We start from the raw sequence: 14,310 nt of genomic DNA on the forward strand, positions 1-14,310 counted from the left end.
GAGCTTGTCCAGCCCAGCTCCAGCTGATAGCGTGTCTCTGAAAAATGATTTCTTAAATTAGAACGGCAGGCCTCCAGCATGGGAGAAGTGACATCTTCCGAAATCCAGAAAAGCAGCTGGAAGAAACTTCAAGCTGATGAACAGAGCAGGGTATTTAAATTTGGGGAGGGGGGGCATATAATTAAAGTAGAAAATTGGACACTCTGGAGAACAGCAGATAACAACACAGCTCGTGGACTCACTCGCAAAACTCGATACGCAAGGAAACCAAGCCTGGGGAGAGAGGCCCAGTATGAGGAGAGAACACAAGATGCGGTTTGGAACAACACTTGTAACTATCGCAGAATAACAGTGCTGCCGTGAGACGCTAGCCCCGAAGAAGTGAGTCAATCTGAGATGGCATGGCCAGTGACTGGGGAAGGGCATAGTTTATGCCACCTACCGGGTTAAACAGTCATGGGGTGATTAGCGTTTTTTGCTTATATGTCAACAAAGCGTATCCTGCAAGAAGAGTCCTAAATTTGACAGTGACGTTGGAGAGGACTGAGGGAGCAGGAGCCTCGGGTCTGTGGTGGCAGGCTGTGAGCCCAAGAGGAGATGCTGGAATCAGAGGACCGTGTTTTTTTTCCCAAAACACAGACTATAGGACTAGTAGTTCAGTAGCATGGACAAATGACTTCTCACTTGCCAATTAAAATGAAAATTATAAAGACAGAAGATGCTTTTGCAAATCTCTCTGCAGCAGGAGGACAAGTATATAAACACTATGGGCTGTGAGTGGGTAAGGACAGGACAGTGGGAAAAGCAGGGTAGGCTGGCAGGACCATACTTTCTTTTCAAATACTAAATGGGGGTGGGGGACACTACTTACATGGAAAACGCTAACAAATGCTGAAGACAAAAAGTACTGACCTGCTTTGAGTTTAAGCTAGTAACTATCAAGGCAGTGGGGTTCCCTTCCAGTCCAGCTTGAATGAAGCCCCTTTTAAAGTCTTCTTTGAATTCCATGTAGGCATAATTGCGGGATGTGGGCACTCGGTAGAGTTTGCATTCTGTCAAGTAACAGGCCAGGGTAGTGCAGGTCTCCTTCCCACAGCCATCTATTCCGATCTGTGCGAAAAGAACAACCTAATACACAATTCCTATGTATGTCCTAGACACCTTACAACGGATAGTTTCCTATCAGCAAAAATACTGAGAATCTTTTTGGGAAATACGTGAAATACAATCGAAGTATTTATCAAAGTTCTATAGAGCTTGCAGATACATTTTCTCTGTGTAGTCTCTTGAAATATATGAGACCACCTGACTGGAACAAGAACACAATCTGAAAAAATAGCATTGACATGTTTATGAATCGTTACGTTACTACAATATTTGACTTTTCATTTAGAAGACTTTAGATAGGTCTTTCCCCCTTTATTCTGAGCAACCGACCCTTAGGTGCTCTCCGGTAATAATGAGAAAGTATTGCCTTTTTTAGCAGCTGTGCTGAGGTATAACTTACAGACTACACCTCTTTTTATGTGTATGATTCAATGATTTTTAGTAAATCTACAGGTTTTCAACCAGTAAATCCATCTTAGAATAGTTGGACACTCCAGGCCTCTTAGTAGTCATTCCTCAATCCCAAGCTCAGGCAACCATGAGCACATCTTCCGTCTCTGTAGCTTTCCTAGCCACTGAATCGTACACACAAAGTCTTCAGCATCTGCCTCCTCACTTAGCATGATGGCCTTGTGGTTCTTGCATGTGGGAGCGTCTATCTGCCGTCTGTCCCTTTTTATTGCTCAGTAGTATCCTCCTGGATGGGACCTACTGATGGATGCTTGGGAGCACGTCCACCTCGTGGTTATTCTGATGATGCTCATGGGAACATGCATGTTCACGTTGTCCAGCGAACGTTTGCTTTCTCTTGTACAGATACAGAGAAACAGAACTGCTCCGTTAAAGGGTAAATCAGGGTCAACGTCATGAGAAATGCTCAAACTGTTATTCAAAGCAGGTGTACTGCTTTACATCTGTGCTGGCCATGTGCACGGGTTCCGGCTTATCCATAGCCCTGCCAGCACCTGCGTGTGCTGCTATCTCCATGGCGTTCCTAGCGCCTTTACCTAACGGTTCACGATGGCAGGTAGTCTTCTCATAGACTTGCTTGCATTTGTGCCTCTTTTGCTAAATCTTTTGTCCCCTTAAAGAAATAAACTTTTTGATTTTAGGAGAGTTTCTGATTCACAGTAAAATTGCCAAGATAGAAAAGAGAATTTTCATACACCCTGCATTGCATTTCCCCTACGGACACTTAACTAGTAGAATATACTTATTACCATTAAATGAAACAGTATCAGTACATTATTATTAACTGGAATCCATACTTTATTCAGAATTCCTTAGTTTTTACCTAACATTCTCTTTCTGTCCCAGGATCCCATCAAGGACATATTATTTTTACTAGTTCTATCTCCTGAGGCTCCTCTTGACTGTGACAGTTTCGGACTCTCTTTTTTTTGTTTTCTTTTGATGACACTGATTGGTTTGAAGTGTGCTGGTCAGGCATTTTGTAGAATGGCTCTTGGTTGAGATTTTCTCTATGTTTTCCTTCTGATTAGACTGGGGAAATGTGTTTCTGGGAGGGAAGACCATGGGGTAAAGTGCCATTTATCAACATGATTTATCACCATTGATTGTGGACCTTGGTCACCTAGATGAAGTAGTGAACGTCAGGCTTCTCCATTGTGAAGTTCCTGTTTTTCCCCTTTTCACACTGCATCCTTCGGGAGAAAAATCACTAAAGCTCACAGTGAAGGAGTGCAGAGTTATGTTCCAATTTCGTATGCTAACCTTCACATACACACATTCCTATAAATATGTCTGTTATAACCATATTCATGAAACCAAACACGAGTTCAGCTGCTGTCTTCAATTCTCATCCATCACCTCATGGATCACTCTAGCTTCTTCCCCTTGCTTCTGTAAGCTCCCACTGCAACCGTGAGAACACTGGCTCCCACCACCTGCCACCCTCTACTTGGATACTCAGTTGGGATATATTTGCACAGTACTATCGAATGGTGACCTCACTCCCACAGGAAACTACTTGATTAGTTACAGTACAGTGCTGACTTACAGTCTCTCTTGACATTAGTCTTACAGAGTCCACTCATTTCCACACTTTGTTAGGTCAGTTCTTTTCCCTCCCACCCTCTTCAGGGAGATTCCCGCACACACTGTAACATAGTTCACTTGTTTCGTCACTTTCTGCATTCCATCCTGGGACTCCCTAGACCTCTTAAATGGTTTTTTGAAACTACCATACACTCATACACTAAGTTTTGCTCTTTGTGCTGTGAAGTTCATGGGCTTTGACAAATGTATGGTGTCATGTGCTCATCATTACAGCATTGCACAGAACAGTGTCACCACTCAAATATCTTGTGTTTCACTTTCCTTCCTCTCTCCAAACCCTTGGCAACAGCCAATCTTTTTCCCATCACCATAGTTTTGTCTTTCCCAGAATGTCATATAATTGGAATCATATGGTGTGCAATATTTCCAGACTGACTTCTTTCAGTTAGCAATATGCCTTTAAGATTTGTCCATGTCTTTTTGTGGCTTGATATCTCATTTCTTTTTATCTTTGAAAAATATTCCATTGTACCCCAGTTTAACACTTACTGAAGGACATATTGGTTGTGGCCAGTTTTTGAATAAAGTCACTATAATTATGCATGGGAAGGTTTTTTTTTTTTTTGAGGACCTAAGTTTTCTAATATGTTGGGTAGATACACAGGAGCATATGCTAGACTATGGTAAGGCTATCTTTAGCTTTGTAAAAAACCACCAAGCTATCTTTCTAAGTGACTGTGTCATTCTGCATTCCCATCAGCAGTAAATGAAGAGTTCCTGTTGCTATCTTTACTAGCAATTCCTACTATCCCCCCTCTTTTAAAAAAAATTTGGTCTTTTAAAAAAAAATTTTTTTTTTTTTTTTTTTAGGATTTTATTTATTTACTTGTCAGAGAGAGAGAGACAGAGACAGTGCGAGCGAGCACAGGCAGACAGAGCGGCAGGCAGAGGCAGAGGGAGAAACAGGTTTCCTGCCAAGCTAGGAGCCCAATGTGGGACTCGATCCCAGGACACTGGGATCATGACCTGAGCCGAAGGCAGCTGCTTAACCAACTGAGCCACCCAGGTGTCCCCCAAATTTGGTCGTTTTAATAGGTGTGAAATGGTATCAGATTGTTTTCCCTAATAACAAATGATATTGAGAATCTTTTTAGATGCGTCTATTTTTAATTGGGTAGTTTGTCCTTAGGGTTTTCTATAAACAGGATTATGTGGAATGTGAATAAAGACAGTTTTACTTCCTGTAAGGTAAGTATCTGGATGCCTTTTTTCTTTTTTCTTATCTAATTGCACTGGCTACAAATTCCAGTGTAGGGTTGAATAGAAATTGAGAGAGAAAAACATCTTTGTTTTGTTCCCAGTCTTAGGGAAAAAAAATTTAGTCTTTCATCTTTAAGCATGTAAGTTTTCCACAGATGCCTTTTATTAGGCTGGTGAAGTTCCCTTCTATTCGTTTTTGCTAAAGAGTTTTTAAAAAAATTATTAATGGTATTAGATTTTATCAAACACATTTTCTGCACAAATGATCATGTGGTTTTGCCTTGTATTCTATTAATACAGTGCCTTATATTGCTGTGTTTTGGATGTTTAGTCAAACATCATTCCCAAGATAAATCTCACTTGGTCATGGCACCTGATGCTTATATGTTATTGCATTCAGTTTGTTAATATTTTGTGCAGGAATTTTACAACTATATCCATAAGAGATATTGGTCTGTAGCTTTCCCTTGCCAAGATGTGTCTTATCTGGTTTTGGTATCAGGTGATACTGTCCTTATGGGTGAGTTGGGAACTGTTCCCTCCTCTATTTTCTGGAAAAGTCTGTAAAGAATTGATTTCATTCTGCCTAAATGTTTGGCAGAATTCTCCAGGGAAGCGTTCAGCCCTGGGCTTTTCTTCATGGGAAGTTTTCAAATTCCCAGTTCAATCTCCTTGTTTAGGTCCTTTCAGATTTCCTCTTTCTTTGGCTCAGTCAACTGTGTCTTCCAAGCAAGTGTCCATTTCATCGAGGCTATCCAATGTGCCAGCACACAGTTGTTCATACTCTTCTCTTATAATCCTTTGTTTCTGTAATGTTGGTAGTTATGACTTCTTTTTAATTCCTGGTTTTAATAATTTTAATAATGGACTCTTTTCCCTCTTTTTCTCTTGGCTTGTCGATTTTGTTCATCTTTTCAGAGAACAAACCTTTGGTTTCATTGATATTCTCTATTCTTTTTCTGTTCTCTACTTCTCTCATCTTTATCAGTTCCTTCTTTCTGCTTGATTTGGGGGTTAGTTTTCTTTCCTTCTTTAGTTTCCTAATATGGGAGGTTAGGTTATATGAGGTTTTCCTTTTTTTAAATTTAGGCCTTTATATCTTATACACACTTCCCTCTAAGTACTGCTTTGTGTATGCTGTGTTTTAATTTATCTCAAAATATTTCCCAATAGGTTTTGAGTTTTCTTCTTTCATTCACTGGTTATTTATCAGTATATCGTAAAAATTACACATTTTGGGGAATATTTCAAATTGCTTTCTGTTATTGATTTCTACTTTAATTCTGTTGTGTTCTGAGGATGTACTCTGAATGACTTCAATCCTTCTAATGTGCTCAGTTTTGTTCTACAGCCCAGCACGTGGTCTAGGCTGAAGAATGTTCCATGTGTGCTGAAGAAGAATGTGTATTTTGCAGTTGGAGGGAAGGAGTCTGGTATCTATGTCAATGAGGTCAAATTGTTTTACAGTATTGTTACTTATTTATATCCCTGTTGGTTTTTTGTCTAGTTGCTCTAGCAAAGGTTGAGAGTGGGGATAGTGAAGGTTCCAGTCATTACTGGTGAACTGCTTATTTTTTTCTCTTCAATTCTGTCTGTTTGGCTTCACATATTATGGGGCTTAGCTGTTAGGTGTGTGTGTTTATTATTGTTATATCTTTCTGAATGCTTTTATCATTAGAACATCTTTCTTTTTTCTCCAACACTTATTTTTTCCCCTGAAAAGTTTATTTTGTTTGCTATTAGTATAACCACTCCAACTCTCCTATGGGGTTTATTGGCATGAATTATCTTTCTCCATTTTTTTTTCTTTTTTAAAGATTTTATTTATTTATTTGTCAGAGAGAGAAAGAAAGAGCAAAAGCAGGGGGAGCAGCAGAGGGAGAGGGAGCAAGAGACTCCCCATTGAGTAGAGGACCTGGTGCAGGACTCCATCCTAGAACCCTGGGACCATGACCTGAGCTGAAGGCAGATGCTTAACAGACTGAGCCACCCAGGCACCCCAACCATCTTTCCATTTTCAACTACTTTGTGTTTTTGAATCTAAAATACAATTCCTGTTGACAGCATATGATTAGATTTTTTAAAAAATCCTGTCCTACAATCTCTGCTTTTTTTTTTTTTTTAAAGATATTATTTATTTATTTGACAGACAGAGATCACTAGGCAGAGAGGCAGGCAGAGAGAGAGGAGGAAGCAGGCTCCCTGCTGAGCAGAGAGCCTGATGTGGGGCTTGATCCCAGGACCCTGGGATCATGACCTGAGCCAAAGGCAGAGGTTAACCCACTAAGCCACCCAGGCGCCCCTAATCTCTGCTTTTTTATTGCAACCTTTAGTACATATATATTTACTGTTATGAATGCTATGATTTGATGTACATCTACCATATTGCTGTTTTTTAATGTCTTGTGTCTTTCACCCTTTTGTTTCTCCTCTTTCTCATGGTGTTAACTCAGTATTCTTTCTAGAGTTCTATTTTAACTCTTTTGTTATTTTGTGTTATATATATATTTTTAGGTTTTTTTTTTGATGGTTTCTCTAGGAATTACACTGTATATTTTAATTTTTTTATCTACTCCAGATTAATATTAACTTAATTCTGGTAAAATAGAGAAAGTCTGCTCCAGCATTTGCTCCTTCCTCTTTTGTGTTATTATTATATATACTAAATCTTTATGTTATTAGCCCCAAAATAGTTTTGTAATTAGTGTTCTATGCACCTATCTTGGAAAGTAGTTAAAAGAAAAATATATTTATATTGTCTGCGGTAGGTTCTATAATATCTTTGCCACATTCACCCCCAAATGTGTCACCTCATGATCCCTAGAGCCTGTGCTCTTATATGGCAAAAGAGACTTTTTCAATGTGATGACATTAAGGACCTTGAAATGGGGAGACAATTTTGGATAACCTGGTGGAGCTCAGTCTAAACACACGAGTCCTGGGTGCCTGGGTGGCTCAACGGGTTAAAACCTCTGCCTTCGGCTCAGATCATGATCCTGGGGTTCTGGGATCAAGTCCCGCATTGGGTTCTCTGCTCAGCAAAGAGCCTGCTTCCCCCTCTCTCTCTGCCTGCCTCTCTGTCTACTTGTGATCTCTGTCTATCAAATAAATAAATAAAATTAGGGGCGCCTGGGTGGCTCAGTTGGTTAAGCAACTGCCTTTGGCTCAGGTCATGATCCTGGAATCCTGGGATCGAGTCCCGCATCAGGCTCCCAACTCCATGAGGAGTCTGCTTCTCCCTCTAACCTTCTCCCCTGTCATTCTCTCTCTCATTCTCTATCAAATAAATAAATAAAATCTTTAAAAAAAATAAATAAAATAAAAAAAAAAAACCAAAAACCATAAAACACACGAGTCCTAAACAGTAGGGAATCTTTCCTGGCTGTGGTCAGAGAGACAAAGGGAGATGTGTGACAGCTGATGAAGGGTTAGAAATATGGCATGTTGCCGGCTTTGGAAATGGAAAAGGCAGGTCATGCATGAGTCAAGGCAGGAGGGCAGCCTCTAGAAGCTTGTCTTCTTGTTCTGGAAGTTCAGTTATACAATCCAGCTGAACTAAGTATTACTTTTAACAAGTCATGTATGATTTGCTTTTTACTTCTTTATCTATTCAACTAATCTCATTTGAATTGACCAATCTAGATGATGATTGTTTTTTAAAATGTGTTTTAAACATTCTTCATCAAGTCATTATGTTCCTTCTAGATGCTAATCCCTGCTGAAGCCTTGCAGGCTAGGTCAGCTTCCGGTTATCTTACCATGTTACACAAGTGAATCCCAGGGCAAAGATCTGTTGATCTGCTGATGATGTTTAATTGGGCAAAATAGTGCCAGGATCATGGAGGAAACAAGGACTTGCCATACTTTACCTTGTGTTTTTAACAGGGTCTCTGACAGGATGAAAGGGTCATAAGAAATCACTGTTAAAGAGGTAAATATCTAATTGAGCATTAGGTTTTTGAAATTATTCTGAATGCATTCTCAGGATTTCAGAATTGAGAACTCTTTGTAAACTCACTTGTTATTAGAAAAGAGTCACTTCGTGGTAAAATAAGCAAACTGAGAGTATGTGCCATTTGGGAGTTAAAAATAATCCATTATTAACTGAAATAGAGAAAACCATAGATCTTATGGAGCTTGTGTTCTAAATGTGGAGACAGATAATAAATAAATGAAAAGTTAAATACATAAGATCAGATAATGCTAAGATCTAGGGAGAAAACGCAGAAAACAGGGACAGAGTGACAGGGACTGAGGGGAGGGTAGAAAGTGTATTTTAGACAGGGGAAGCAGGAGTCCTGGGGGTGGTGGCAGTGGTTTGGGCTGGGTGGTGGCAATTGAGATGCACACGAGCGCAGACTATATTTTGGAAGCTGTATTGCGGGACGTAGTATGGGGCATGACCAAAAAGCATCCAGAACAAGGGGTTCCTGGGTTTCCAGCTAGAGCGGTAGATCTATGTTGGTGGCATCTGTGAGGAGGGCAAGGTTAGTAAAGAAATAGTTTCGGTGGAGGAAATATTTGCTTTTGTATTTTTGCCTTAGTTCTATTTTTAGTTTTTAATTCCCTTTAATCAGTCTTAATACATGTCTGTTTAAATAAAGTTCTAGTAGTTCTGAATGCAAGACAAGTCATTTTGGGAAAAAATGATGAGGATTAAATAACTAGTTATAAATAACAGAGTTATAAAATACATAAATAATAGGCATAAGCAACAGCTTCAATGTTCATAAATACTGTGATTCCTATAATTGGCTGCATGTGTTGGATTTTATTTAGCCTTCTGAAAGCTTTTCTCTGTTCAAGTTATTTGGGGATCTTCCAAAAATTTAACGCCTACTTGTTTTCATGAGCAGTAGAACTTTGTGCAAAGACTCAAGTTTCTAAATCAATATTCCAGGAAATGTACCATCTTCAAAGTCAAGATTTGCCTGCACAGAGACTACATTGGTTTGAGGATACGCTAGAGATGCTGCCTGCTAATTACTTCTGTTCACATCAAATGATTTCCCAAAACAAGCATTTTTATGTGCTGAAATATTTCTTACGTAAACTCCACAGAGGAAGGTCACCCTGTGTGGGACTCAGGGGGTGCAAGCTTTCACAAAGAGAAAGTCTGCATAAATAATACTTCTGTAAGCAAGCTAGATTTTATCAGATTCCCTCAGTTGTTATTTTGAAACTTATTTTGAAACTATGGAATAATTTAAACTCCTACCAGTAGCATGTGACTCCCTGGCTGCCGAAGGACCCTCGCGGCTCTGGCGATATGCTCTATGGCTTCCTTGAAGAACACCATGGAATGAAAAATCTAGCGGAGGAAATGGGACAGATCAATTGCTGACAGGCACAGAAATAGCGAAGGTTCAGTGCAGTTTTAGGTACAAGGATCCGGGAGTGAGAGGGATGATTTTGGTAATCCAGCAACCTAGACTCTGTGAGAAATCAAGGTGCGTCACGAGGACTGTCCCTATGCCAGTGTTGCCGGGAGCAGGACCACAGGAGTCACAGTATCGAGGGAAGAGAAGGAAGAGAACAACAGCATTGGTGCTGCGGCTCTGTTTTGGGGGGCCTCGTGCTGAGGGAAGAGCCCCAGGAGATGGGACTCTGGCGTCTACAGTTTCGTCGGGGCCTCTCGTCTGACACCTGTCTGCCCCAGGCAGTAGTGCCAGAGGTGCTGCTTCCTGCTGCTCCTTTGCACATGCACAGAGGGAGAGAGAATCCCAAGTAGACACCCAGCTGAGCACGGAGCCCCATGTGGGGGGTCGATCCCAGGACCCTGAAACCACAGCCTGAGCCCAAATCAAGAGTTGGATGCTTAACCGACTGAGCCACCCAGGTGCCCCCTTTCTCTCATACGCACACAGATGCCTTGGAAATATCTGCTGTGAAATAAATATAGCCATCTGTGTGCGTGTATGTAAATGACCTGTGTACACACACACACATACACACGTACTCCTCAGAGTCTACACTGAGCATGTCTGCTGTACCTCCAAAGATGCGGAGCTCAACTTCATTTGGAATTCATTCAGTACATTGGCGAGTTTATGGTAGTCATTGGTGTTCCGGTAGATCTTTTTCCTATGGGCCTTGTTTATATCCAAGAAATCCACAAATACAGTTGAGTCATTCATCAGTTTCTCTTTTGTCCACTGAACCTATTTTAAGATGATCATTTAGGAGTACGTGTTAATAGCCAAATTCTTCTCGTTATCAAAACTAATGTAACAGATCTGTATCAGAGAAGCTCTTGGCACAGCAGATCAAGGTAGGCCTCTGGAGCTCTTCGCCTTTTCTGTGCTGTGGACCGGTGCTGGCAGTGAAACCAATGGACCCTTTCTCACAATGGTGTTTTGAAGTACATACAGTACAACACAAGGGTTGCAAAGGAGATCAAATGGTGTTCTATCAGAAATGTGCTGCACCAGCACTGCACCCACATGGGTCTTCCACGTGGGTCTCAGCAACCCCCTGCTCCCCCAGCCTGTGTCTAGCGCTGGAAATTCCTAGCAGGCACCCAGGAGACACAGCTGGGTGGCAGGACAAAATGATGGGTAAAAGGGTATCTGGAGTCCGCTGTCCTGGGTTGGCTGGACTCTACCACTTAACTAGCTATGTAACCTGGGGCAAGTTCTTCACCCTACTCTGCCTCAGTTTCTTCATCTGTAAAGTGAGAATAGCAAGAGGACCTCCATCACGGAGGCATTATATATATTGAGATGAGTAATGATATAGAAAGCTCTGGGAACAGTGTCTGCCACATTGCAAGTGCAAATACTGTTAACATTATCACATTTGTATTTTTTTTTTTAATGAAAATAAGCCAGCCAACCAACTGATTAAATGATACTATATAAACCCAAATTCTCAGAGCACCAATTTATATCTTTCTCTCTTTAAGGAAGATTGGGTCAGTATGTCTTTGGGTCTTGTAGCTATTCCTGCTATAATGGTAAGCCACGTGTCCCTGACCAGCCACCTCTACCTCTGTTGCTTGGTTGGTCTGGCAAAGCCTGAAACCTGGACTGTAGGGGCTATTTACAGGAGGAATTTCGTGAACTTCACCCGGGCAGGAATGAGCTCTTTCATTATTTTAGCAAAGTTTATCCGTCCCTCCTCCCTCCATTCTTCCTTCCTCCTAGTTATCCTTATCGAGCACCAATGGAGAGGAAGGAAGGATGCTGGATTCTGGCAATTTAGGAAGAGACAGGGATCAGTGAGTTTGTTCTCACAGAATCCATAAGGTTAGAGAGAGAGATAAGTAACTACATTATCATGAGTTCTAGGACAGGAAAATCCACAGTCCTGCGAGAACACAAAGAAGGGACCCTCAAGCTGGAAAGTTGTCGGGGTCACGCCCCCAAGATGGCGCCGGTCGCGCCCCTAAGATGGCGCCGGAGCAGTACGGACAGCCTAAAAAATATCCGCCCTGGCCACACGTGACCTCGTGCTCGTCACATGAGCACCGTATGCCACCACTGCCTACGAGCCCCAGATACCTCCTGTTCACGTGAACACCTCTGTGATTGGCTGTATACTCCCTGTTCACGTGAACACCTCTGTGATTGGCTGTATGCTCCCTGTTCACGTGAACACCCCTGTGATTGGCTGTTAGGCCCTATATAAGGCAAGGGAACTTCCCCGCAAGGGGAGGAGAAAGATGGACCAGGGAATAAATAAGAGGTTGTGCATCGACCTGTGTGTGAGTTGCGTCATCTCTGCGGGCAGGGAGAGCGCAACAGAAAGTGTGTGGTGTCGGCCAGCAACACCCACTGAAGGAGGATAGACAAGCTGAATCTGGAAGGACGGCCACAGGGCTCCCAGAGGTGTGGAGCAGAGGTGGGGGAGATGCCCCGCACTCCGGCTAGGACATGGGGCTGAGGTGCCGCCCTTTCTGGCGTGGTGCAGGCTGGGAGAGTACCGCCGGTTGCTAAGGTGGGCAACATCAGGCCCGGGCACCAGGAGGAGCTAGGAGTGCAGTGGGCAAAGCCTGGAAACGTTTTTTATAAAAAGATTTAATTACTTATTTATTTGACAGACAGAGATCACAAGTAGGCAGGAAGGCAGGCAGGCAGAGAGAGAGGAGTAAGCAGGCTTCCCGCCAACCAGAGAGCCAAATGCGGGGCTTGATCCCAGAACCCTGGGATCATGACCCGAGCCGAAGGTAGAGGCTTTAACCCACTGAGCACCCAGGCGCCCCCTGGGAACGGTTTTGCAAGTGGTTTTATGTGTTGAACCTGAAGCAGCCCTAGCACCATGAGCTGGACTTAGAAGACAAACCCAGTTCTGACTCTAGAGTTCAGTTTCTTTCTGCCAATCCACCTGTCTGTATCTGAAATGTAGACAGAGGTCCAGTTCTTCCCCACAGGTTACATTTATTAGGCACTTACTGTATATCAGTAACTGCTCTAACTTCAAATGAACACTGCTGATTCTCAACACAGCCTCCCAGGTGGGTATAGCTGCTACCCCAACTTCAGAGACAAGGGTGTGGAGACACGGGGATCCCCTGCCACAGCCCCACACCTGCTCAGGTGAGGGGCTGGGCTTTGAAGATGGGCAGGCTCCATGTAGGGAGCCTCTATACTCAAGTGCTTCTCAGGCTGCTGGGGGAAGGAAAGCGGGAAGAGTACACGAGTGGGCTGGGGAGTCTCGTCTCTGAGCAGGGCAAACAGGAAAAGTAGGGATTAAAGAGTCTGATGTGTCATGGAAGAGCAGCCCCAGGGACACTGGGCCACGTCTGTGGGGCTCCACAGTGAGTGGCGACGCACAGGTGGGAGAGGACCACCCCGATTGCTCCGTGGAGGTGGGGGTGGGGGTGGGGTGTGTGCTGTCGTGAACTGTTCCATCAAGGAGGATCTGGGCTGAAGAGCAGAGAGCTTGCACTAAAAGGAAATAATGATGGGAGGGTCTACAAAATATTTTTTAAAAGCCTTCTGGATTTGTGACTAGTCTTAAACATACATATATACATGTACACAGTACACACACATATACAGATACGAACGCAGATCTACATAAATGTGTTTGCATGCATGTCTGTATTTCTAGATGTAAGGCTCATACCCAAAAGTCTTTTTTGTTTTTTTTCCTATTGTGAATTCATTCTATTTCCTGGCCGCCTATGAACAGGGCAAGAGAAAGCAGCACCACCAAAGAAGACAGAAGAGGAAGGAGGAGTCACCTCTGGAAGGAATTCTGAAGGACCCCCTAGTTCTCTCAAGAGGAGCTCACACATGGCCTCGCAAAGTTGCTGAGCTCTCCCCTCTGCTTCCCCACCACCCTTGTGGGGGGGCTCAGTCTCCTGAACTGCTCTCTTTCCTTCTGGACCTGGAGTCCAAGGGCACCACGGAGACCAAAGTTCAAGGGGCTGGAGCTACGGAGACTGAGCACTTCTGCCAGTCCTGGAGAAACAAGCGGGGTCAGGGCTGGTGAAGGCCAAAGACATCTTGTCAAATCTATGCTCATTTAGACATTAATTATCAAGTAGAAAATGGGATTGTTAATGATGTTGTTACTAATGTTATAGGAACAGCTGAGGGCTTTCAGGTTATCTTTTCCCAAGATAACCACTTAAAATAATTTTTAAAATAGAGGCTTACCTGAAAATAATTCTCAATTTCCTTTGAGAGAAGTTGATAGAAAAGCTGTTTTTCAGTATATTCAATCAGGCGATCGTGAAACACTCGGGTGGCTTCGTGAACAAAGAACAGAGCGGCCATCTCTCTGGAGTTGATGACAACCCTCTCAGCTTGCAGCAACCCCAGGAGAAGCTGTGAGGGATTGAAATGTTAGATTTTTAACATTAGCAGGTAGTATGTGAAATAGAGGCTCAATTTTTGCAGGTTTACGATTCCATAAAATTAGAAGCGATTATCTAGGTCCAAATTGTCCATTTCTCCAAGTGATAAACTAGATTTT

At 42.6% G+C, this 14,310-nt stretch overlaps 1 protein-coding gene across 9 annotated transcripts in view; it reads right to left on the bottom strand.

Moving 5' to 3' along the window:
* DNAH14 (dynein axonemal heavy chain 14) overlaps positions 1 to 14,310 on the bottom strand; it is a 348,451-nt gene that overhangs the window by 97,072 nt on the left and 237,069 nt on the right. For all 9 annotated transcript variants that reach the window (XM_082704493.1, XM_082704492.1, XM_082704488.1 and 6 more), the window contains 4 exons: positions 13,992 to 14,162; positions 10,380 to 10,547; positions 9,605 to 9,697; positions 913 to 1,110 (listed from right to left, as the gene is read on the bottom strand). In XM_082704493.1, coding sequence (XP_082560619.1) covers positions 913 to 1,110; positions 9,605 to 9,697; positions 10,380 to 10,547; positions 13,992 to 14,162 — 630 coding nt within the window. The remainder of the gene's footprint in view (positions 1 to 912; positions 1,111 to 9,604; positions 9,698 to 10,379; positions 10,548 to 13,991; positions 14,163 to 14,310) is intronic.

Source organism: Mustela nivalis, assembly GCF_964662115.1.
Source record: "Mustela nivalis genome assembly, chromosome: 16".
Taxonomy (NCBI): Eukaryota; Metazoa; Chordata; class Mammalia; order Carnivora; family Mustelidae; genus Mustela; species Mustela nivalis.